The 23,898-nt window shown below is 41.6% G+C and overlaps 4 protein-coding genes across 4 annotated transcripts; 2 read left to right on the top strand and 2 right to left on the bottom strand.

The window, feature by feature from the left end:
- Positions 1-6,975: 6,975 nt before the first annotated feature.
- On the bottom strand, positions 6,976-10,474 carry LOC105448729 (N-alpha-acetyltransferase 60). The gene is made up of 3 exons (XM_011687471.1): positions 10,309-10,474; positions 10,039-10,182; positions 6,976-8,952 (listed from the first exon to the last, which is right to left on the bottom strand). Exons 1-3 carry the CDS (start codon positions 10,472-10,474, stop codon positions 8,375-8,377), a joined length of 888 nt encoding a protein of 295 aa, XP_011685773.1. The 3' UTR covers positions 6,976-8,374.
- An 810-nt stretch (positions 10,475-11,284) lies between these two features.
- Positions 11,285-14,291, top strand: LOC105448661 (tether containing UBX domain for GLUT4). The gene is made up of 7 exons (XM_011687360.1): positions 11,285-11,465; positions 11,597-11,652; positions 11,767-12,016; positions 12,593-13,087; positions 13,167-13,524; positions 13,660-13,825; positions 13,915-14,291. Exons 1-7 carry the CDS (start codon positions 11,379-11,381, stop codon positions 14,087-14,089), a joined length of 1,587 nt encoding a protein of 528 aa, XP_011685662.1. The 5' UTR covers positions 11,285-11,378; the 3' UTR covers positions 14,090-14,291.
- A 332-nt stretch (positions 14,292-14,623) lies between these two features.
- On the bottom strand, positions 14,624-17,496 carry LOC105448659 (protein SGT1 homolog ecdysoneless). The gene is made up of 5 exons (XM_011687359.1): positions 17,213-17,496; positions 16,611-17,104; positions 15,852-16,359; positions 15,439-15,640; positions 14,624-15,310 (listed from the first exon to the last, which is right to left on the bottom strand). The coding sequence occupies exons 1-5, from the start codon at positions 17,484-17,486 to the stop codon at positions 14,869-14,871; spliced, it is 1,920 nt and encodes a 639-aa protein (XP_011685661.1). The 5' UTR covers positions 17,487-17,496; the 3' UTR covers positions 14,624-14,868.
- A 395-nt stretch (positions 17,497-17,891) lies between these two features.
- LOC105448658 (xylosyltransferase oxt) lies at positions 17,892-23,246 on the top strand. Its single transcript, XM_011687358.1, has 7 exons — positions 17,892-18,321; positions 18,413-18,894; positions 19,357-19,499; positions 19,577-19,743; positions 19,986-20,367; positions 20,857-21,815; positions 22,332-23,246. Exons 1-7 carry the CDS (start codon positions 18,151-18,153, stop codon positions 22,788-22,790), a joined length of 2,763 nt encoding a protein of 920 aa, XP_011685660.1. The 5' UTR covers positions 17,892-18,150; the 3' UTR covers positions 22,791-23,246.
- Positions 23,247-23,898: the final 652 nt, after the last annotated feature.

The following is a 23,898-nucleotide window of genomic DNA, read 5'->3' as shown; positions in this document are numbered from 1 at the left end:
AATATGTTGAACGCAACTACTTTACTGATTTTATATCAGATTTTTACGCGACAAACAAACACATAACAAAATGACAACAGACGCAACTGACATATACGTCACTGAATATTTATATTTTTCCGCAAAGTCATAGTAAAGACAATTGTACACAGACAAATCACTAAATAGTTTCTTTAAACATCTAGCAAAACTTAAAAAAAATTAATCTGACGTTTTTTTGAAAATTATCTTACTCTCTGTGAACTATTATATCAAATAGACTCGACTTAACTACTACATTTGTGACGCTGTGAAAACTACACTAGACTAGACTATCTTTTCAATTGTTTATAGTATAAATCAATATAGTAAATTATTGATTGTAATCACGCTGACTTGACTTGACTGATTTTTTCGACAGATTTATATTATAATGCGAGAAATTGTTATAAAAGTGAATAACTCAGTATAAATATTATTTGAATACTCGAATTTATCTTCGATAAATCACAAGTTTTTTACGTAACGCATTTAAATATTTTATTTTAATTCAAGTTATTAAATCTATTGTTGAAAACAGTTTTAGAAATAGATGTAGCAGAAAATGAAAATGTTAACAATTTAAATTCAAGTAAGCGTTGATGAGATTATAAGACACTTAAACTGGTTTGTGATAAAAGCTGTTGAGCACACTCGCAATAATTCGTAATTACTATTCTATTATATATATTTTATATTTTTTTATATTTTTATACCTCATTGTTAAATCTGGCACGCACCTCTATTTAGATCTTCACGTGCCTTGCTCCTCAGCACTTTAGAGATTACATACAATTTTTGCAATCAAAGCAATATAATATATTATATTTGTACATATAATATTTCTTGTAAATAGAGCATTATATTATGTTGTTTCAATAAAGTTTTCGTACGTTTTTAATATACAACAGTATTTCTTCTTCATGAATTGAATTAATCAAGATTAATTAGAATTAATTAATTTAGAAATAACAAGCATTGGTAGTAATGCCAATGCGAGTCGACATGGATGTTGGTGTGTGTATAATAATTTTTATTGTTATAGTATCCAGCCACACACAAACTGCACACCACACTTTTTATCGATCTTAAAATACAATTCTTACATGAAGCCAGAATCCACTGTAACGAATTAAATTGAGGAGAAATTTAATATTTTTTATGCTAACAAGCATCTATAAGAATCCCCTTTTCCCTAAAACCTTGTAAAAAATTTATTACGAAAAATACCACCTCAGCCAAGATTCGAATCTGGATTTCCCTGCCGGGCGTCCTATTATTTGACTATCGAAACATGCGGTGATATTTGCAATTACCAATATAGTACATAAACAATGTGTTGACGCATTTTCACTATTTATCTTGTTGGCATATGGCGGTATGGAATCTGTTATTATATTTATTTTATCTGTTGGACATTTCTTGGACGCGTAACTATTAGCTTATATTTTACTTTTTGGAAGTTTATTACATGTAATTACATATGTAAAGATTAAATTGTTTCACGCACCAAGTTCTGCGTTATTAGGCTCTTAATGCTTGATTTATTATTTCCGGATTATCATTTTTTAGATTAAAGAGTGTTCATATAGTATATATCAATTTTAAAATAAATTAACTTTCAATATATCAGGGGTCTTCGATATGGGGCCACGTTTACTTTTTAAAGGGATAAAATTAAATTTTAAAAATTCAAAAAATTTCCTTGAGTACCAGTAAAATTCCATGAAAATCCATGATTTTTAAGGGCAAAAATGAAATTCCCTGAGATTTCCAGGTTTTCCCGATTTTTTCTGGTAATACCCACCCTGCCTATTTATAAAAAAAAATTATCACTTACCGACCTGAAGCGCAACAGGCGGAGTTATCAGCCACGAAGCTACGATGATACTGTAACACAAAAATAAAAAATTCGAATTAAAACATTGTTCATAATAATCAATGTTCATAATAATCAATAAAAATTTTTATAAAGTTCATAAATATGTTTATAAAATTTTAGATGATTTTCCTTTATGTAATTATTTTAATAAATTACAAATAATTACATAAAAGAAAATTATCTAAAATTTTATAAAAATTTATAAACTTTATGAAAATTTTTTGATGAGATAGATCATTACATTAGTAAATATAATACTTAATTGAAAGACAAATCAAAATTAAATTAATTCAATATACATAAGAATTATCTTTTAATTTTAGGAAAGTAAAAAATGATATTTACCCCAAGGTTGCTCCGCCGGTGCCAGATGCTTATCCTAAGCCTCCTCCTCTCAAATTGTCCGGAATATCATAGGATGCTTTGGACTCTCTCGACATCCTTCCGGAATGAGTCGCGACAAATCCATTTCGAAGCCGATTCATCCAGTGTACGTGCTGCTGCTTTCTGCAATTAAAACGTAATTAATGTAATTAAGATAGCAAACCGGCGCGTTTTGTTTCGCGTGCAGTTAATTTTACACGAAATAAGCGCCGAAACAGTGCCAACAACGCGTCGGCGCCATACATCTTGATTTTCGGTCGAACAAGTATTACGAAATACGTAAATACGAAATACACGTTCGGACGAACATCAATGCTTGCGTGCCGATATTATTATACTGCGTGTTAGATAAATGCAAATACAAATATCACTTACCAAATATATCAGCCGCGACACTCCTCGTTCCGGAGACGATCTATCTTATGTTCGTTGCGTTCTGAAAATAATAAAAATGCTATTAACGCTATAAAGACGAAGCGGCTTTGCCTATCGTGCGACGCGGCGGCGGCGACGACGCTACATGTCTTAATTTTCGCCCGAACGAGTATTGAGAAATACGCGTTCGATCGATTCATCAGTGCCGAATCCGTATTACACGAATTAAATGCAAGATTAATAAATATTATACTTACCAATTAAGTGAATCGTAGCGTCACTTGTTCCGGAGCCGATTCGGATCCGTTTCGTGTCCATCACGTTCTGCAAATGAAACGTGCAGAATGCGATTAAAATAGCGCAAGTGTTTCGTTTTCAGCGCGGTCTATTTCACGCGCCACCGTACGCCGCCCGCGGCGTCGCGTCGGTGCAACAGTGGCGCGCGGCGACACCGACGCTACATATTTCGATTTTCGGTCGAACGAGTATTGCGAAATACGCATCCAATCAATCTTGCATCTAATTAGCGCGTAATATAGATTCGAATTCTGATTCGATCGGATGCGTAATCGCAATACTCGTTCGGCCGAAAATCAAGACGTATACCGCCGCCGACGCGTCGCGACGTTTGTTTCGCGTAAGCTGACGGCACGCGGGACGAATTACGCCGCTTCACTATCTTACTTAGGTGTTTATCAATATGTTTACTGTATGTAACGTACGCCAAACTTATGGATAAATGCGTAATTAAGATAATGAAGCGGAGCAATTTGTCTCGCACGCGGTTAGCTTACGCGAAACAAGCGTCGCGGCGACGCGGGTCGGCGGCGGTGGCGACGGCGATAGTGCGGCGATGCTACATGTTATAGACAATTAAATGCAAAGTCCCACTTACCAATTTATATTAGCCGCGACGCCTCTCATTCCGAAGATGCTCTATCTCGTTCTCGTATCGAGTTCTCTGAAATGATAAAAGAAACGCTACTAAAATGGTGAAGCGGTTTCGTCTATCCGCGCGATCAACTTCGCGACTCGCGTGCCAATAGCGCCACCGTACGCGCTGCGGCGGCGTCGGTGCAACAGTGGCGCGCGGCGACGCCGACGCTACACATTTCGATTTTCGGTCGAACGAGTATTGCGAAATACGCATCCGATCCATCTTGCATCTAATTAGCGCGTAATATAGATTCGAATTCTGATTCGATCGGATGCGTAATCGCAATACTCGTTCGGCCGAAAATCAAGACGTATACCACCGCCGACGCGTCGCCCGCGCCGCGACGCGACGCTTGTTTCGCGTAAGCTGACAGCACGCGAGACGAATTACGCCGCTTCACTATCTTACTTAGGTGTTTATCAATATGTTTGCTGTATGTAACGTACGCCATACTTATGGATAAATGCGTAATTAAGATAATGAAGCGGAGCAATTTGTCCCGCACGCAGTCAGCTTATGCGAAACAAGCGTCGCGTCGACGCGCGACGCAGCGAACAGTTGTGCGGCTGACCGTGCGAGCGAATTAATTATAACTTAATAAAATGATAGAAAAATAAAATAAATTTATAAATTTCATGTACCCGTATATAAATTTCCTTCAATGCATTCGTGTTCATCCATTTTTTGCAGCGCATGAGCTGCCTGAGGCTGTATGTACATCGTCCCTACGTGACACGACGTGACGCTCCCCCAAACTCGATGTGGACTCAGCGGCTGCCGCCGGACTATCGCGCGCGCGGCGCGGTTGCGCGCAACTATACACTTTAGCGCGGACCATGGAGAGAGACCGCCTCACCACCCGTGTCAGTTTTCGGCGGACGATTAGAAGTAAGGAGCGAGATGCCAATATGTATAACCGGCGTGCAATAAGATAGTAACTCACGAATGTGATTGCCGGGGCGGTCAGATCCGGAAGTCGAAAGAAACTTCAAGACATCATAATTATATATGAAAAATTTTTTCTCATTTCTGTGAAACTCAATTTTCTTTGAAAACTCAATTTTTTGTAAAAAAAAGAACTATGTAAAAGGAAAATCTTTTAGCATCAAGAAGGTATCGCTAAAGGATAGAATATTTGGGGGGGGGGGGTGATACGTTATCTAAAAAATATATACAGATTTTAATTGAATACAATTCAAATTAAAATTATAGGTACTATAATATATTATAGGTACTATAACACCACATGGTTTATATAGCTTCTCTCTGCTGCTATGTATCAACGAATAATATTATATAAAAGTGTGTAAATCTTTATAGATCAATTCATACCAAATGCAAATATGTGTAAAAAATATATAAATAAATTTGAGAAAATGGATTTGAATTTAAATCTAAGAAGAAATTCACGCGCAACGGAATGACATGTAATTACTATATGACTAATATTATGTTACTTATATTTTTATGTGATATTTATAATTTTTCCAGGTACAATAACTCACAAAAAAATTTTGTGACCCACTATAGAAGCCGACTCCGAGAGAGATTTCTGCTAACACCTGACATACATAAGAAATTAATATGAACTGCACAGCATCCCGTGATGTTACCCATCGCATTTGAGCTCACGAAGAATCCCCTGGAACACGGCAGCATATATCAACCTGTGTACGCTGCATTTAACAGTGTCATATTTGTCTGCAGTATCGCGAGGCCTTGGAGTCGCCACCTTAGTCATCACACTCGAGAATTTTACGTGCACAATTCAATTACTGGATAATCAGAAGATTAGATCCGTGATAAAAGGCCATTAGACGCCGAGGCAAAATTTCCGGTAGCATTTGAGGAACGCGTTACCAGGAGTTTGCCATATATAACACGGACGATACATTGAATATGGATAATTTAATGCAATTATTAAATCCACATACTTAACTTATTGTGATGCAAACGCGTATATAGTCACTGTATATATTGTAATGTATAGGCACGCGCGTGTATATACCTATAATTTATATATAGAAACCGTTTTCAAGAATGTGTGTCAAAAAATTAAAAAAAAGATCATAGTTTATAATATTTATAGAGACATGTGACATATTAATATATATATCAAAAGTATATATACGTAGAATGAACGAGTAAAAAAATTCAAATCATAAGTTTTTTTAACATACATTTTTAGAAGTATAAAATTGTATTTTAGTTTTCTCTTGCGATTGGTCGACTGGTAATTTGACCGGTTCGATCTCAACCTTTATTCTATGTATATCTTAGTTTGAGATATACATAGATATATAAGATATTGATTTAGAGATTGGAAGGCTGTGAAGGAATAGGCAATTCGTATGTCATCGAGAAGTATTTTTCCGTCCATTTGCTTTAATTCGATGTAGACAATCGTATGATATCAATTCGATTAACGTATTGTACGTTAGTAATTTAATCTTTGTATTTCATATGTGATCCTATTTTTAGTTTTTCTCTTGCGTATCTTTTTCCGTATTTATTATCGTTCTCGTCATTACATTCTTGCATGAGCGAACGTATAGAATCGTTTAATATCTCCATACCTTATATATCTTACGATTTTAATATGTATTGTTTTGTTCTAGTAATCTAGCTCTTCTTTTTAATTCTAGTTCTAGTAATTTAATCTAGTCTTATCCAATAGCGAATTAAGTATATCTTCATTCAGTATTTTTAATAGTTTTTATCATATCACAATGTTTAAAACGTCTAGCTTTAATCTCGATGTAAATTGCAAAATGCTATATGATTAATGATCTGTTTCATTCTGTGTATGCATGATGTATACGAGTATGCATTAAAAGAAAAACATAACTATATTTGTTTTCGCGGATTGTTTTAAATAAACTTTTATTTTTTATACGTGTTGAAATAATTACTTTCTATATAAATATTAAGTATAAACAAGAAAATCTGGAACGTAGATACGCAAAATAAAATTATATATTATGTAAATATATAAATTGAAAAGGAACTTTAGTTGAAAGGAATGTAACTTTATGCGTAAAATAATATATTAAGATTATTCGTAATAAAGTATTAATTTGCACAAAACTATCACATTATTCTTAATAACAATTCTTTATAATAAAAAATATTTATCTCGTTGCAACAAAATAGAGAAATATGTATATTGTATCAAAAATTGTTTAAAAATTATTTTAAAAAATTGCTAAGTTGTGCTATAAATCTTCGGTTTCATCAAAGTCATCGACAATCTCACACTACTCCGAATTACGTGCGAATGCCTATTAAAGTTTTTTTTCTTTCGTAAAGTTTTCACAGATTCCACTAAACTTTAAAATAATTTATCAAGATGCATCACCAATTCATTTTACTCTCATTATTTCATGTTAATATATTAAGTATTTATTTAATATACAAAATATGTACACAGTTTATACATATATTATACAGTCGATGGCAGCAGAGGTATACAAAGTATGAATCGCAATGATGCAGTCTTTTAAATCATTCTTGCTTAAAAGATAATTTGTGTGCTATTCGATTTTCGAAATCTATACAATAAAAATTAATTTAAAGATAAAATTACGGAAAATTTACGACATATATATCTCAATTAGATAAAATTACAGTACACGTATCTTTAAATATAAAAAAAATAGTCAAATGTAATTATCTTGAGGTTTGTGCTTATATTAAAATTAACAATGGTTTAGTATTACAATCTTTAAAAACAACATGGAAGATATATTAGATTCTAATGTGCACAATATTTCAACTTAATTATTTTTGGCAGTTACATATCTCGAACTATTACAATAGTATAATTGTAATAACGGTATGTGTTTAACAACTAGCAATCCTTGGTAACAAAAGCCATGCTAAGATACTCTGAAGCCTTGCTGCCCAAACTTTAGACGAATTTAAACATCTGTTCGCGTTATGTCGATTTGTAGATGAATGTCCATTTCTAATTTTGCATTAGCAGAGGACTATGTAATAAAATCATATATGGCCACGCCATGGCTATCTACTTGAGTCTGTCATAACGTTAATCAACTTATGGCACTTTACACGCGTATAACTTCTCTAGACTCAAAAAAGAAAAATAAATATCGGGTTGGAAGGAAAGTAATGTCGTGGTTTCTCAAATAGGCGACTATTGTATTGTGTTTTATTAGAAGAAAACTTCAGTCCAAATGTCGTAAATGTATATTATTATGACAGCTAATACTTCTAAAAGCTTCATTTAGTGTACGGAAATCATATAAAGCGTTTGTATTCATTTGAAATCGAAAGAAAAATGTAGCGAAACAGCTGTATTTTCGCTGTTTAATTTCCGAAAAGGAAAAAAAAATACGACACCAGATATACACAAGAGATTGCGAATTGCACAGCGTGAAATTACTCATCGCATTCGAGCTTACAAAAAGTTACAAAAAGAATGCGACATCACGTATGATACAGGTAAATGCGAGAGCGAACTCTGCTTCGACTTTCGACAGTCCATTCGTTTTATTTCGTTTCTGGCTAAGATGACGCGCGTCCACGTATTAGCAATACTCCAGAGTATTATTCAATATGGATATTTTATCTCGGATTATTTTAAAGAATATAAAAAAAACGGTCATAATTACTGATTAAAGTCTTTGAATATTAATAAATATTAATAAATTTGCTTCAATTTCGAGCTAAAAATACGACATTGCTTTCCTTCCAATCCAACATATAACGGAACATAATAAATCACAAATTGTATTATTATCTAACATAATAATGTATCATCTGTGGTACGAGAGAATGGTGGTTGCCCACAAGAGACGCTGCCAGATCCATCGTGGCACCCTGCACGGCACGAGGCTGGTCATCGCGCCGGCCAGGTGACGGACCCAGTCCCATATGCCCCACGGCGCGTGTCCGCCGTTAACGTATAGTACGTACGTGAAACCGTCCTTACATTTTCCCCGAATCGAGTAGTAATACGGAAGAAAGCTGTGCAGACGAAAGTGGCATCTCTGATAGAACAGTATAGCGGGCGCGTTGCTGGAGAGCACGTGTAGGAAGACTGCCTTTACGGAGGAACGTTCGGGAGCGGTGACGTGGGCGAGCAGCTGTTCCAACAGCAACGAGGCTATGCCGTTTCTCCTGTACGCTCGACGTACCCCTAAGCTAAGTATATAACCCACCAGACAATTCTTTCCCAAGCTGGAGCAGAGAATGCCGCGATCCTCCTTGTTCAATCTGGCGTAAGGTTTTATCTCCGCGACGATCAGTCCTATTATTACTCTACCGTATACTGCTGCGAGCGCATAAAACCTCGACGAACTCGTAATGTCTTCGTACCATGAATAAGGATAATCTGTGAAGATAGAAATTAATCAGTTAGTTTCATCAATATAGTTAAAACATAACATTATATTATTTATTTATAGCAATTTTTTTTTAAATATAATACAGAACTGAAAACACGTCATTTGATATACATATTTCTAATAAAAAAATATATATTTCTAACATATAAGGTGTCTCAAGACATCCAAATTTAACGGGCAAACTGCGAGAGCATATCCTACAAGTGAAAATAAGAAAAAAAATGTTATATAAAATTTGATAATAAATGCTTTATTACAAAGTTATAAAGAAATATTGAAAGAGGGATATGAAATAGGAAATAACGGATTTTGCCCAGAACATGAAAGTGTACACTTTGTGTATGGAAAATCGAACGTGTTTATTTCCTGTGTATTATTTACATATCTTTAAACGATTTAGTATCATTTCGACCTGTGTCGAAACTTGTGTATAACTTTGTAATAAAGCATTTACAGTCGAAATAAACGTTCGACCTTTCCATACATGAAATGTACACTTTTGTTCTGCGCAATAGAAAATTATTTCCTATTTTATGTTTTTCGTTTCAATGTTTCTCTATGACTTTATAATAAATTTCATACAACTTTTTCTTATTTCTACTGTAGAATATCCTCCCACAATTTGACCGTTAAATATATTCCTATTAGATATTAAACCAATAAATAATTTAATTCTAAAATTTAGAGAAATTATATAATTTTGAAACTATATCTCAGCTATTTAAAAAAGCGTTGGAACTGAATTAATAGTCACATGTATGCCCTTCAGGATCTAGAGATTGCTTCATAAATATGAAGGTTTTGAAACCTGAGATCTACGGTATGTATAAGCAACAGTCTTTATATGTTATTTCCGTGTATCAAACTCTTTCTTTTCAGATATCAATCCATTTCTTTTTTTTTCCACATCTTTTTCAATCTTCAAGTTACAGACATTTTTATCAATCGGAGTCGATTTCGACGAGGCGAGAGAAAGGGAAAATGTTAAAGGATTGAAATTATATTACAAAAATATCTCCCAATCCCGCCTCTCGCTCACCCTTCAATTTCGGACAAACAAGAATCATGCTCACCTATGGGAAACCAGTCTTGGCAGAGCGCGCGCACCTCGTCCAGGTCTTTGGGGCAGAGGAAGCGCAGCTGCACCTCGCCCAGGACGCACAGCGGCACCGTGACCGCCGACGTCGTCACCGTGTCCGCTGGCGTCGTCACGGAGGCTGTCGTCGTCGTCGGGTCACCGCCGCCTCCGTCCCCGCCTCCGTCGTCGTCGTCGCCGTCGTCGTCGTCGTCGTCGTCGTCGTCCTCCTCGCCGCCGCCGTCGATGATGGTGGTGGTGGTGGTGCTGATCGAGCAGCTCCTCGCGACGCTGCAGGTCTCATCCACGGTGTACGGGCCGCGCTGCTTGACGTCGGGCGGCCCGACGTCGCTCGCGGCGACGGCGCCGCCGGGCTCGCTGTCGTCGACCTCCGGCAGAATTACCGGCAGATACCGGTTAAAGGACACGACCATCGCGCCGCGGCTTGGCTGGCCTCACCTCGCGGTCCGTCATTTATGTCGTCGTTGCGGTCGAACGTTGCGATGGGCGATAAGACGTCAGACGACGACGACGACGACGAGCGAGCGAGCGAGCGAGCGAGCGGAGCGGGCGGCCCGTCGCTCGTCGCGCGGTAAACACACGGCGGCCCGCCGCGGATGTTCCTGCCTCTCTGCTGCCGTCCGTCGCCTTTTATTGTCGAACGCGCACGCAATCCCGCTGCGAGCAGCGCGGCGCAGCGCGACGGGCGGACGACGGGCTTGACACACACACGCGTTTCGTTGTTTTTCTCGCGCCTTTCCCTGCCCCCGTAAACGGCCCTGCCTGTGTCCGTGCAGTGTGCCCGCCTGCATGCACGGGCAGGTCAGCCACACGAATTCGACGCTCGGCGTAGCTTCCCCTGGATCCTTGCCAACGTACGAACGCGCGATCTAACCGTAAATATCGCGCGCGCAAGCGCTCGATAGAGGCCTATCAACGCGGGAGGCTGATCGGCGGCGCGTAATGTGCGAACCGCGCAAACAGATCGTGTTACGTGTGGCGGCTGACACGTGACAGCTCTCGCAGATCCGTGGAGGCTTATTCAGAAAAGATAGAGATAACGTGTAAACGCGACTGTCTTCACGGTAAAAAAAAGGAACCGTACGTAGTCTTTTCGAGCGAAGATACGAATCAAGCCCCTCTACTATTTCTCCTCTTCTTGTTGTCGCAGGTCAGGTGTTGATGAACATGGGGCTTTACGCGATCTCGCGGCGGGGGGAAAGGGGGAGGGAGGACACGTGGAGTGTCTGCGCGAGCTGGTTGCTCCGAATCAGCTGTTGACTTCGGGATGGTTAGGGGGCCGCTCTCAGGCACCTCTTTGAAGTTTCGCTGATCACCATGGCGGCAAACAAGACCGTTTTCGTCCTCGCGCCCAACGGTCGCCGGCAGAATGTCAGGGTTACGATTAACACGACGATCCTGCAGGTGAGTCCGACGTGAGCTTGGGCGCAACTTTTGGGGGGTTTGAGTAAGTTCGAATGAGTGGTCGAAACAAAAGGGAGAGAGAAAGAAAAGAGAGAGAAAATTCTCGATCCTCAGACGAAGGTTCTTTGCAGGTTCTGGAGGAGGTGTGCCAGAAGCAGGGCTACAACGTCGACGAGTATGACATTAGGTGAGCGACACTTGGGATTTTCGGTTTTTTCCAATTGATATATAATTCTTCCGTATAAGCTCCGTACACATCTCACATACATCTCTCGCGCCATTGTATACTTTGTTTATACAGACACAATCGTCAGATACTAGATCCTAACACGATATTCCGCTTCACCGGCTTGCCGAATAACGCACAGCTGGAGATGGTGGCCTGCACGAGGGCGCGTGCCGCGTCGAACGTCACGATCGGCATTCAGCCGGAGGACGGGAAGAGGGTGCTGCGCGAGTTCCCGCCCGACACGACGCTGGCACGCGCGTTGACGGAGATGTATCCCGATTCCGACCTCGAGCGAGCCGTGTTGATCTACATGCATCGTGAAGTACGTGTACATATACGCACGGCCGCGACGTAGCGTACCGCTCAAAAAGTATCACCCTGATTTTTGTATGTATCCTCCCTCTAATTCTACTACGTATTCTCTCTTTGGCTGCGTTCGCTTTTGGCGCTTAAAGCCTACAATGAGACTCAAGATTTAAGAAAATTGATCAATCGTAATCAATTATTCATCTCACGTTAAGAAGAATAATCGATTGTGATTGGTCAACTTTCTTAAATCTTAAGTCTCATTGTAGACGCCGCTTTACGGCGCTCACAACATTATTTCGTCCTTGTTAATCGAATGTTAAACAGGGACAAATGATGCTTACAAGCGCCAAACCGAACGCAGTCTTTACATATGTAAAATAAAAAATTCCGAGTCAAAACTTATTAAGATTAGGAAAGAAGATCGAAATGCATTCTTCATTTAATTAATACAGAGTAGGCAAATATTTTTGAGCGGTAGTGTAGAAACTACTGAACGTTTCCCCCGTGACGCGTATAATTACGTGTATAACGCAGGCGTGCAAAGTAGAGATGCGAGAGATTGAAAGTAAGCGTCTCGAAATCTTTCCAGGTGTGCGGCAAAGAAGCGTTAGAGAAAACGACGTTGAAGTCGTTGGGACTCAACAGCGGAAGGGCAATATTAAGATTGATATATCGCGATCATGAACAGTTAAAGACTCAGGCGCACGTGTCTGCGCCTTTGCTTCCAAAGTCAGTCGCGGATGATTCATCGAGCGACAGGGATTGCCAAAGAGTGCCATTATCCACGCCACATTGTAGCAAAACGATGAGTGAGACAATCAATTTCCCAACGACAAGCACATCGAAAGTGGAGAGTGGAGAAGAGGCGGGGGATGAAGCGAAGGCAGACACGAAAGATGAGAGAATAGATGCGTTTAGTAATAAAGATGCGCTTAGTAATAAAGAACGAGAGAGAGATACATCTAAGGTAGGAGAGAGTCATTCCATTGCGTCCAGCCACGAGGATCACGACGACAGGGCGGATCGGCGGGTCGCGAAAACATGCGTGCGGAACGTCCAGGAGAACGCATACGAAATTAAGTTTGTAAGATGTAATTGTGCATAAACGTGCAATCGCATTAGCGAGTGACTTTACTTATCCAGGGATTTTCGTGTTTTTACAGTTAGGGGAGAGAAATGCTCTGGTGTTCAATCAAGCCGGGACTCAGGCGTTGCCGAGGGACGAATTGCCAGACAGCTTCTTCGATCTCGATCTGCACGACGCGAAGACGCTCTTACGGGACGTCAAGCGTCGTAGAGAGGAGCTCGAGGACGCTCCGCTTCAGACGGAGGCGCAGCGTCAGCTGGACCGGGACAAGCACTTGCTAGGCCGTTTGAACAAGTATCGTCGCACCGTGATTCGCGTGCAATTCCCCGATCAGTACGTTCTTCAGGGCTTGTTCGGGCCGCTGGAGACCATACAAACTGTCAAGGACTTCGTCAGAAGCTATCTGGACGATCCGGATTGCGAATTCACTATCTGTGAGTCAAGTGACACATGCAATTATCACCATTTCATTTCACGCAAGACTCATCTTCACCACTCATTTTCACGCAAGAGGCAGAACATGTGATAATTTCGTTGTGGATAAAATTTTATTATTCCTCTCTTTGCAGACACCAGCCCGCCAAGGCATATCTTAAACCCCGACGCACGACTAATAGACGAAAATCTTGTTCCCTCTGCTATCGTTTATTACTCCGGACAATCATCGCTAAGCGCGAATGTAAAAGCGAAACTGACAGATCCTAGAGCCGCTGGTGTCGAGGCTGTGAAATCTAGGTAAGGTGTTACTCAGGATACTACCTGGACCTTGCATCGCTCGACGATAAGAGGATTGTGTCGCTAAATTTTACATAACTCGTCTACAGACTCGCCACGATGCGGAAAGAACAAGATCCAACGACTGAAAGTGATAGAGGCACAGTTGTCGAGAGCAATCATGTCACTCCGGGACCGAGTGGTAGCGGCAAATCATCATCACCATCGTCGTCAACTCAGAATCAAAACAGGACACCAAAATGGTTCAAACAGACATTCAAATAATCGAGCATCTTCAAATATCGACTATCAAACAATCGATAGCACCGGAAAGGTGATCCTCCTGAATTTTCAATATAAACAATATGCTATACGGAATCTCTTATGAAGACCAATGTAGGCGCGAGCACATGACGCGTATACATGTCGTCATACGTCATTCCTTTTAACGAGTCTTAATGAAATATACAAATCTGTACACAACAAACGTCCGTGTCTCTCATTATTCTAATTGAAATGTACAAAGCTTTACACGTAAGAGAGTCTGATGCTTAGGAAAATTAGTTACAAAAGTGGAAACGAAATGATACGTATACAAATAGTAGGATTCTTACCAACTAACTATGGCCGCGATAATAACATCCTTATATGTTATCTGTATATATAATTTTATATGTATATGTATATACATACATATGCATATAAGATATGCTATAATATATATTCTATATATATATTTTATATATATATATATATATATAATTTGTATGAAAAACAGTGATATAGCCGAGTGATGAAAAGTACAACTGTATCAATGGTACTATCTGCGTGATAAAGGTGCTTTGATCGATAACATTAAGTATATATATTTTAAGTAATAAATGTGTAATAATTTGAATAGTAACGAGACTCAAGTCCATTGTCTTTTCTCCTTGTGTTTCGAAAATGGCAAAATGTTTAATGTATCTTGCAGAATGAAGCGAAGGGGTTGTAATAATGTTTTATACGAATGTTAACCGTGAATCGTAACTATTGTTAATCGTCTACTAATATACGTAGTGCCATTAACTCTGCAAGTCGGGCGGCACCCCGATACCCGTGGGCGATTGCAGCTGCAAGTGCATGAGCCTCCGTACGGGGCCGCCGATTATGTTCCCGGCCGGGCCGGAGCCGCCGGCCTCGGATTCGATGCTCTCTCGCAAATTTGCCTCTACGGGATCCGTGCTATTGTTATCATCATCGTCCTCCGCTACCGAGCTACTCTCGTCTTTTACCATCTGCGACTGCAGCTGCGAGTCTAACAGCCGCATGTACTTGTCCATATCGCCGCCCTTGTCCTCGTCGTCGCCGCCGAGCGATCCCTCCGAGCTGCCCTCGAACTCGTCCTCTCCCCCCGGAACGACCAGATCGAGGATGCCTCGTAGCGTGCTGTCGAACACGTCCGCGTCGAAGTCTATTCGCGCGCCATCCTCCGCGTCCTGCATGTCATTGTCCATTGATTGTTCTCTATAAAGAAAAACAGTTGTATATTTTCCAATGTTTTCAATGCGAATAAATTTTACGATCAGCATGTTTGTCAGAGAGAGAGAGAGAGGGAGAGAATTGTCTATTCCTACGACAGACGGAAATCATACCCTAAGAAATGCACGCCGTCAACGTCGCTGGTTTGGTTGAGAAACGACTGCACTTTTTCTCGGAGACTCAAGGATTCCTGCTTTTCCAATTTTTTATCCTTAACGTTGCCCCACTGTTGGTTCAAATACGCCTCTAACTGCGCCGGGTCCACATTCATCCAACTGTCGGTATCCGCGGGACTTAACGTAATTTCATCTTGTGCTGCGCATAAAAAATGCTTATGAATGAAAACGCGTAATGAAAGTGCTGCATTTAACGGTCCGGAAATTCATTTGTGTATGCTACTTTTCAAAACGTTAATTTAAACAACCATCACAATTTAAAATATTAATTCAAATAACTATATGTAAGTACTGTAAAATATTAATTCGAATAACTATATGTATGAAAAATACTGTAAATAACAAATTACCATGCATTTCAATGTCATTCGTCTGTATGTTCTCCCATGCTTCTAAGACTTTTTGAGCATCGCTCTCGTACAAATTCGTTAGATTATCAAACAAAGTCGCATGCTTCAAGAAATACTCTCTCGCCGTGGACAGCAGCTTGTCACGTTCTTGACTACCCTCCAACAGATCTCTAAAGTAACCGTTCGCCTCTAAACGAGCTAGGTAAGCGTTGTAAGCCGACTCGTTCAGCTTCAACTTCTCAGCGTCGTCGGGAACGTCCGACTGTTCTCTGACACGTTTTCTACGTTCCTCGTTGGCCCGAGCTACTAGCATCTCTAAACCGCATGCTATCTTAACTCCAAGAACATGAGCATTGTATTTTGAGCAAGTCGCAGGTGGTATGTTCCAACCTGTTCTTGGATCGCCGGTATAACGACAGTGCGTCGCCATCGCGTACAAACACTTGGTCATTTTAACATTGACCATGGTTCGTTGCTCGGGAGGGAAATATCTCATGGCGCGACAAACCTATAATGTACAATAGTAACGAAAAGATATATAGAATTCTTTTACGCGCGTAAGAAGAATTAAATTGATTGAAGGGCTTGCCGCAACGATGGGCTAATCCACACACAGCTGAATATCGATACTGTGATATCAGTAGAAACGGAGGAATTTTCCCATAGCTTTAACTTCGGAGTTAATTTTCTTCGCTTTTTTTACAAAATATGGATTAGCTCCACACTGTTGCAGCAAGCCCTTCAATTCTATTATTGTACTTTGCGTTCGAGCGGATCCGAATGGCAGATAGTTCTAATCGCTGGCGCAATGAGTCTTGGTTCTAGACGAAGTATCGAAGCCGCCTTCTCCGGCAGGAATGCCCTCGTCTTGTGCTTCCTCTTCTGAATCTCGTCGGGATAAATGCCGATTCGCTTCTGCAGCACGAGCTGCACCTTCTCGGACATCTTGGAGATGTGCGGCTTGCTGTTTATGTTATTCAACAGATTGGGAAACGACGTTCCCCTCTCTCTAATGACATGAATATCACCGTTATGAATGAACACACGGTCCTGGCACGTCTCGGGGCTGGCCCAGAGCGGCAGGACGTGGGCGCCTTCTATCAGCAGAAACTCCCCGTCCGTGTCCACCACTCGGGCGATCAGTCCGTCGAAGAGTTTGGTGAGCCTAAATATTAGGAACACCGTCAGCCACTCGTCCCCTATGTCCTCGTCGAAACGCAGATTCGCGTAAATGTGAGGCAAGGTGTGGTAATCTGTCGTCCAAAAAAGAAGTGATCGATTATTCCTTATCGGCTGCAGTTGATCGTCTCTCCAACTGCACGTTGAGGTGAAAATAAATTAAAACAAAGTAAAATTTTCACCTTCCTCCACCGCCGATCCCTCGAGGGTGCGATTCAGCAGCATCGCCTGCTTGGTTCTAGGACGGAAAGTCAAGCTGTCACTGTGCCAGATGTGATTGGCGACGTACGAGGCGATTTCCGCGTCGTACTTGGCGATCTCCTCGACGAGCCTCGCCTCCGTCACCGCGTCCGGGTCGGCAGCGTAGCAGAACTTGGGATAGAGGAAACACTCGATGGTGTCCTCCACCTTGGTCCTTTGCGCGAATATCGCATTTGCCATTTTCTGACGTCGCATCTAAATCCCACCGGGGAAAGAACACCACCGTCGTGCACCTCCCGCGCGGCACGTCGTCGAGGCGCGCACGAGTCCACCGTCACCGCGTTCACCGTGCCGGCTCGGCGAGCAGACGCGCGGCTGCCTCACGTTGCCCGCCCGCTGCCATGGGCGTTCCTCGTGGATGACCGCATAGACCGATAAAAAGCGTGACTGAAGTTGTTTACTGCATTATTTAAGGCGCGGACCATAACCTATGCCCGCCGCCGTCGAATCGAGCGCAGCCTGCCAGTGCCTTGCCTGCCTGCCCGCCCGCCCCCTGGCACGCGCGCTGTGACGCATACGAGCCTAACCTCACCAGGCGCGCGCGCGCGCGACCTAACCTTTGCGCTTAATTTTAATCATTCAGGGATTTCAGGGGATGCCGTCTCTTGACGCGGTCGCGTCGCAGTGCATTTAGTGGTTGTGCGCGAGTTGCGTGCGATGGGGGCGGGACGCGACGCGGAGCGTATGAGTGGAGACGCGCGTTCGGTTGTCCGCTGAATCACGGGGAACGTGGATTAATTCCTGCGCCCGATGAGGCCGTCGTCGTGACGGGATCGAGTCGTTCGTCCGGCCTCCCTCGGTCGCGCGTCGCGATCGACGGTAATCCGCGAGCGACGAGAGCCTCGAAGGGCGAGAGACAATGGCGACCACCAAGAGCCACCCCGCAGGCGGCCGTTCGTCGAGCTGCCTGCGCAAGTACCGGCTGATCTTCGCCTTCGGCATCACCGTGTTGTGCGTCCAGGTCTACCTGCACACGTTCTTCGGCCTGGACAGCGACAAGGGCAAGTCCAGCCGACTGTCGTCCGGAGAGGTGAGCCGCCTAACCTACGTCTCTCTCTCTCTCTCCCTCTTGCGAGGACAATGACGATAGAATACTTGACAATTTAATAAAAAAATTACAGGGTGGTTCCTCGCAACCTGAGGAGGACGAGGGCCTGCCGAAGGGCTCGCGTCAACTGAAACTACCACCCGACAAGCGAGCGAATTCCAACAGGCAAACTCAGCCGCAGTCCCAGCTGAGAAATCGCACCGCCAGAATCAAGCTAGATCGCAAGTCGTTGAACTTCACGCCCGCGTGCGAGGTTACGGTCCGGGAGGCGGTGAGCGCTGTGACGCGCGCCCAGAGCCAGGCGTGCAAGCAGCGCATTGTCAATGTGACGTGCCTTAGCCAGCAGGGTTCGTTGTACCCGGAAAGAGTACAATCCTCGTGTCCCCGTTCCCCAGGTTTCACAGGCATGCCGATCAACCTGGGCTGCTTCAAGGACGACAAGACGTTGCGGGCGCTCTCCGGTTACTATCACGTCTTCAAAGGGAACAATACGCCCGAGCGTTGCGCTTACATGTGTCTTCAATCGGGATTTCCGTACGCTGGTACAGAGTACTCGTTAGTATCTCAATCGATTGATTCTACGATTGACATAAATGAAGAAAAGTTCAATCTCTGAAAACGTTGCGTCCAACATTTTTTTTTTTTACCACTAAATTTCACCATGTTTAGCCAATGTATAGTCGTGAACACATCGGTTGCAACACTTTTTCATAGGTTTTTAGTGTATATATATTTATAGGTAATTAATATTTTGCAAATGCTAGCTACAATGGTGTACTATCTTTAATTTAAAGTCAGTACACCAATTGTGGTTCGCATTTGCAAAATATTAGTGCGTTTCGAAACCTATTTAAAAAAAATGTCACAACTGATATGTCGACGACTGTACAATCAACATTTTTCCATTGAAACATCACTTTTCATAAAAATGATGGTTGCAACATTTTTTCAGGCACCCCTTCAAATATGCTATCCTTATCCTTGATTATATCTTTCTGAAACACTGTGTGATTTTAGGGTAGAATGTTTTTGCGGAATGGAGGAGCCGCTGCAGACGAAACGGTTACCAGATTCCAGCTGCAACATGAAGTGTTCCGGCAATCCGAGACAGACGTGCGGTGGTTATTTAACGATTAACATATATTGGACTGGAATTCAAAGTACGTGAGAGCAATTTAAATGCATGTAGGCATCCTATGGAATTATTAAAGGGTCCTTTTTTTTCTCGTATCGACAGAATTCAAGGCCCAAGAGGCGAGAAACTCGAGTTTAAGAAACGAACACGAGCAACCGGTGCGAATAGCTTATCTGCTGACGGTGAATGGTAGAGCGAGTCGACAAGTGAAACGACTTATCAGTATTTTATATCATCCTTCGCATTTATTTTATATCCACGTTGACGCGGTAAGTTTAACAGTGTAAAAAGATTATTTTTATTCTAATTTTTTTTTTTTTTTTTTTTTTTGATAAGGCAAAAACAATGGATTAATTTTACATCATCATGTAATGGAATTTCTAATTTATTACATATTTCTGTTTAAACTTTTTCTGTGGTAATTTCTATTATAAACTTATTACATTGAACGTAACAACATATTGATAACTACAGATGAATATTGTTTCAATCAAATTATGTATATTTTCAGAGGCAGGATTATTTGTATCGCGAAATGTTGGAACTGGAGAAATCGTGTAAATTAAATAATATCAAAGTGGCAAAGGGGGAGGGCTTGCGACACGCGAGTATTTGGGGTGGCGCGAGTCTCTTGACGACATTTTTAAAGTCCGCACAACAGATGCTCGCCTATCATCAGCATTGGGATTTTCTCGTAAATCTATCGGAATCCGACTTCCCCTTGAAAAGCAATAGTCAGCTGACCGAGTTTCTCAGTTGGAACAAAGGTATGAACTTCGCGAAGTCGCACGGAAGGGAAGTTCAGCGTTTCATAGCCAAGCAGGGTTTAGACAAGACCTTCGTCGAATGCGAGGCACGCATGTGGCGAATCGGCGATCGAAAGTTACCAAATGGTATGTTAAAATCAAGTATCTTTATTTTATATACACAATCTCTTTATTTGATTATTTTTTTAAGCAATAATTAGTGAGTTTCTTATTATTTTATTATACTGCTTATATTTTTCTGTTTGCTGCCTAGTCTTTAAAACGATAGTTCATTTTTTGTTGATATATGTATGCGTGCGTTACATGACGCATACATATATCATACATTTATATATATCTCGTCTATAATTTAATATTTAATTTCTTATCTATTTTATATATATATATAATTCTTTAAAGATAGATAAGAAATGATTATGAATATTGCCTTTAAGATTGTTCAGCGTTACCTTTTTTGAATAATTTTTCAAGTACCAAAGAATTTAATATTTCGTAGATAACATTCCGATGTTGATATAATTCAACGCCTGGCATATTGAAAAATTATTTCTTAGCATAAACAGCATATTGATATAAATTTGCCTGCATGTAGTTATATGCAATATTTTATTACAGGTATTCAAATCGACGGTGGTAGCGACTGGTTTGCTCTGAGCCGAGACTTCGTCGAGTACGTCGCGGATCCGAATCCCGATCAGCTGGTAGCCAATCTCTTAAAACTGTTCAAATACACCTTGCTGCCGGCCGAGTCGTTCTTCCACACGGTCATGAGAAATTCACGCTTCTGCAATACTTACATAGACAATAATCTGCACATGACTAACTGGAAGAGGAAGTTGGGCTGCAAGTGCCAGTACAAGGCCGTGGTGGATTGGTGCGGGTGCAGCCCGAACGATTTCAAACTCGAGGATTTCAACCGGCTGCGGAACACGGTGGATCGCAACATATTCTTCGCCCGTAAATTCGAGCCCGTCATCGATCACAGAATCATAAATCGCGTGGAGGAATGGCTGTATCCCGATCGTATAAACAAGACGACGAGATCGCGGGGCTACGACATGTACTGGCAAAGTCTTTATCACCACGCGGACCTGAGTCCACTGCCGGACGACGCGTTGCTGACGCTCTCGTACTCCTTGGCGCGATTGGTCTACCGCAAACTGAACATGGATCACAAGAGTGTCCGCTTGTTGGAAAACACCGCGTACTTTCGCGAGAATCGTTTCGCCGGTGTTCTAATTCTGACGGAGAGCAAAGAAGAGCTCTCCGACGTATCCGCACTGCCCAACAGTCGCGCGAGACGCGTGGAGGTTTTGATCTCTCTGCGACACAATTTTTCCGCTAGTAGATCGTGGCTAGGGAAGATACGAAGTCTCTCCGTTAGCACGGATTACGATCAGAAGGAGCAGACGTTCAGAAACTTCATGGGCAGTATAGGGCCGTACTCGACTCCGGTCTTGGCTTACGAGTTCGACGCGGGTGTCACGATACCGCAGAACGTGTCAGTCCTGTGGATCGATCCGCACGGCCGTCTCGCCGACGTGAATCACATGCTGCTCGAAGAGATGAGCTTGGTAATTATATGAACAAAGAGTGACCCAAAAAACGGTGGTTTTTTCACCCTCGATTTTGGGACTGAACTGTGTGCCAAATGGTACCTTATGAAATATTAATCATAGAGAAGTTTCAGATTGAGGTGATAATTTTTATCACAGCCGGAGGGAGATCACTTATTGCGTCTCTCTACGCGAAAATTTCGATTTTTTTACATCCAAAACAAGTGTTTTTTACGTAAGACTGGGATTAACCTTCTTAAAATACCGGACCTGGCAGATCTATAATTCTGACAATTCCATAATGAACTTTGACTTCGTCTCCAGCTCTGATAACAATTGTCACCTCAGCATGAAACATCTCTATAATTAATGTCTCATTATAAGATATCATTTGGCATACAGTTCAGTCTCAAAATCGAGGGCCCAAAAACGGGTGATTTTTCGAGTCACTCTTATAATTCGAATTTCTTTTTATTTATTTATCTTTTTGCCGGTTTCTTAATGTTATTAATTCATATGTTTTTTTTTTTTAAGGTGGGACATGTTAAGCCGCAGCTGAACGAACAATTAGCCGTTGGTACTTGGCGACTGTTATTGGTCGCCGACACTCAACTAATAGCGAAATTGAAATTCCTAGTAATTCCGCTGTCCTACTGGAAGACCAAGAGGATAGACTTGGAGAAGGCGAAGGAGATAGTAGACGGTCCGAGCATCGTCTATCATATTACAGAGGAGATGAACAAAAGCTGGTCGAAGCTGGTGAAATCCGTGATAGCGAACGAGCAAATTACGCACAGTCAGAACAGAATCGGCGAGGATCTCGACGACTGGCTGGACAGACTGGTATACGAGCACTACGAGATCAACGAGATGTGCGACGCCGACGATGAGACTCGGTCCGGATCGAAGCTACAAAAATGTCTCGATACCCCTTGGAGCTCTCTGAGCCCCGATTCAAAGGCTGATACTCGTAACCTATGTCAAAACTACTAATTAATTATTTTACCGACTACGTGCCATTTTTCGCCGTTTTGAAACCTATTGTACGTGTATAAAGATTGCGAGGCATCTTTAGATATTTTTATATCGATTAAATTGTACATATATATACTACGTATTTATAAGAAGAAAAGTATATATATATAAATATATGTATACATAAATTTTTGGTATATGTTGTGTGATTAATATTTCTGTCGGATATTTTCACATTAAAGATTAATGGATTATATTGATAAGGTGGGGTGTCGTTTTCTTTGTATCTTAAGGAAATACCGAGAGAGATATTTTATTTAAAAAATTCTTGGATTGTGCTATTATTTGGTGATACAACGTAATAATTTATTGTACATTTCATCAAGGCAAAAGGATGGTAGTTGTAATTAATTTAAAAAAGGTACAGTTAAATACGTTATTGTTATACTATTATTATTATATTGTTATACGTTTTTTTTTTAATGTATGTTATAATTTTATTTTCCCCATTTCAAATTTCCCTCTCGACATCTCTGCTTTCAACAAGTCGGTCGTAATAATAATTCAAGCCTTAAAATCTGTCGCTGGGTTGATTGGAATATTATACCGCGGGAGAGATGCGGTAACATTGAAAACAACAAACTCGAGAGGAGAGTGTAAAAGATATCACATCTTTTTTTTTTTAAGCAATCAATCGCGCTTCGCCGATATACATACCTCGAAGTACGCGTCGACAACATGGAGTCGCCAATCAGAATTCGCCGCTTCGCACTCCTCCCGGCTCTCCCGAAGAGTTGACGGCGTTGACGCACGTAAACGGCGCATCGTGTGTCGTATCGTGTCTATCGCGCGTAGCCCGCGACGTGCACGCGCGCGCGCGCGCAACGTCGCGAAGTGGAGTGGAGTGTCTGCGCGAGCCGACCGTGTTGACATCTAGGAAGTTTAAGATGTCGGGGAATGTTTTGTGCGACGAGCCGCTGCTGGTATGTTCGCGGACGAAATGACTTGCTTGTTGTGGCGCACGTCTGCTAAATTCCGGCCTAAGTTAAATCCCAAGGTGCTGTGAGGAAGCGTCGCGCCCGCCGGTGGGGCCGCGCCAGGGTCGTCCAGCCGCCCGCAGTCGCCG

This window comes from Wasmannia auropunctata, unplaced genomic scaffold, assembly GCF_000956235.1.
Source record: "Wasmannia auropunctata unplaced genomic scaffold, wasmannia.A_1.0 LD336083.1, whole genome shotgun sequence".
Classification (NCBI taxonomy): Eukaryota; Metazoa; Arthropoda; class Insecta; order Hymenoptera; family Formicidae; genus Wasmannia; species Wasmannia auropunctata.
Note: the sequence above shows the minus strand (reverse complement) of the source record. Positions and strands in the feature narration are given on the sequence as shown.

What these genes read in the sequence shown, in the direction of transcription:
- LOC105448659 (XM_011687359.1), bottom strand. Translation starts at nt 17,486, where the DNA reads ATGCGACGTCAGAAAATGGCAAATGCGATATTCGCGCAAAGGACCAAG. An exon ending in GGGATCGGCGGTGGAGGAAG is followed by an intron (nt 17,105 to 17,212) that starts GTGAAAATTTTA and finishes TTTGGACGACAG; the next exon opens with ATTACCACACCTTGCCTCAC. An exon ending in GACGGCGTGCATTTCTTAGG is followed by an intron (nt 15,311 to 15,438) that starts GTATGATTTCCG and finishes TTTTCTTTATAG; the next exon opens with AGAACAATCAATGGACAATG.
- LOC105448729 (XM_011687471.1), bottom strand. Translation starts at nt 10,474, where the DNA reads ATGGTCGTGTCCTTTAACCGGTATCTGCCGGTAATTCTGCCGGAGGTC. An exon ending in CGCGAGGAGCTGCTCGATCA is followed by an intron (nt 10,183 to 10,308) that starts GCACCACCACCA and finishes CGACGACGACAG; the next exon opens with CCTCCGTGACGACGCCAGCG. An exon ending in CCAAGACTGGTTTCCCATAG is followed by an intron (nt 8,953 to 10,038) that starts GTGAGCATGATT and finishes CTATCTTCACAG; the next exon opens with ATTATCCTTATTCATGGTAC.
- LOC105448658 (XM_011687358.1), top strand. Translation starts at nt 18,151, where the DNA reads ATGGCGACCACCAAGAGCCACCCCGCAGGCGGCCGTTCGTCGAGCTGC. An exon ending in ATATTGGACTGGAATTCAAA is followed by an intron (nt 19,500 to 19,576) that starts GTACGTGAGAGC and finishes TCGTATCGACAG; the next exon opens with AATTCAAGGCCCAAGAGGCG. An exon ending in TGCTCGAAGAGATGAGCTTG is followed by an intron (nt 21,816 to 22,331) that starts GTAATTATATGA and finishes TTTTTTTTTAAG; the next exon opens with GTGGGACATGTTAAGCCGCA.
- LOC105448661 (XM_011687360.1), top strand. Translation starts at nt 11,379, where the DNA reads ATGGCGGCAAACAAGACCGTTTTCGTCCTCGCGCCCAACGGTCGCCGG. An exon ending in GTCGACGAGTATGACATTAG is followed by an intron (nt 11,653 to 11,766) that starts GTGAGCGACACT and finishes TTGTTTATACAG; the next exon opens with ACACAATCGTCAGATACTAG. An exon ending in GTCGAGGCTGTGAAATCTAG is followed by an intron (nt 13,826 to 13,914) that starts GTAAGGTGTTAC and finishes ACTCGTCTACAG; the next exon opens with ACTCGCCACGATGCGGAAAG.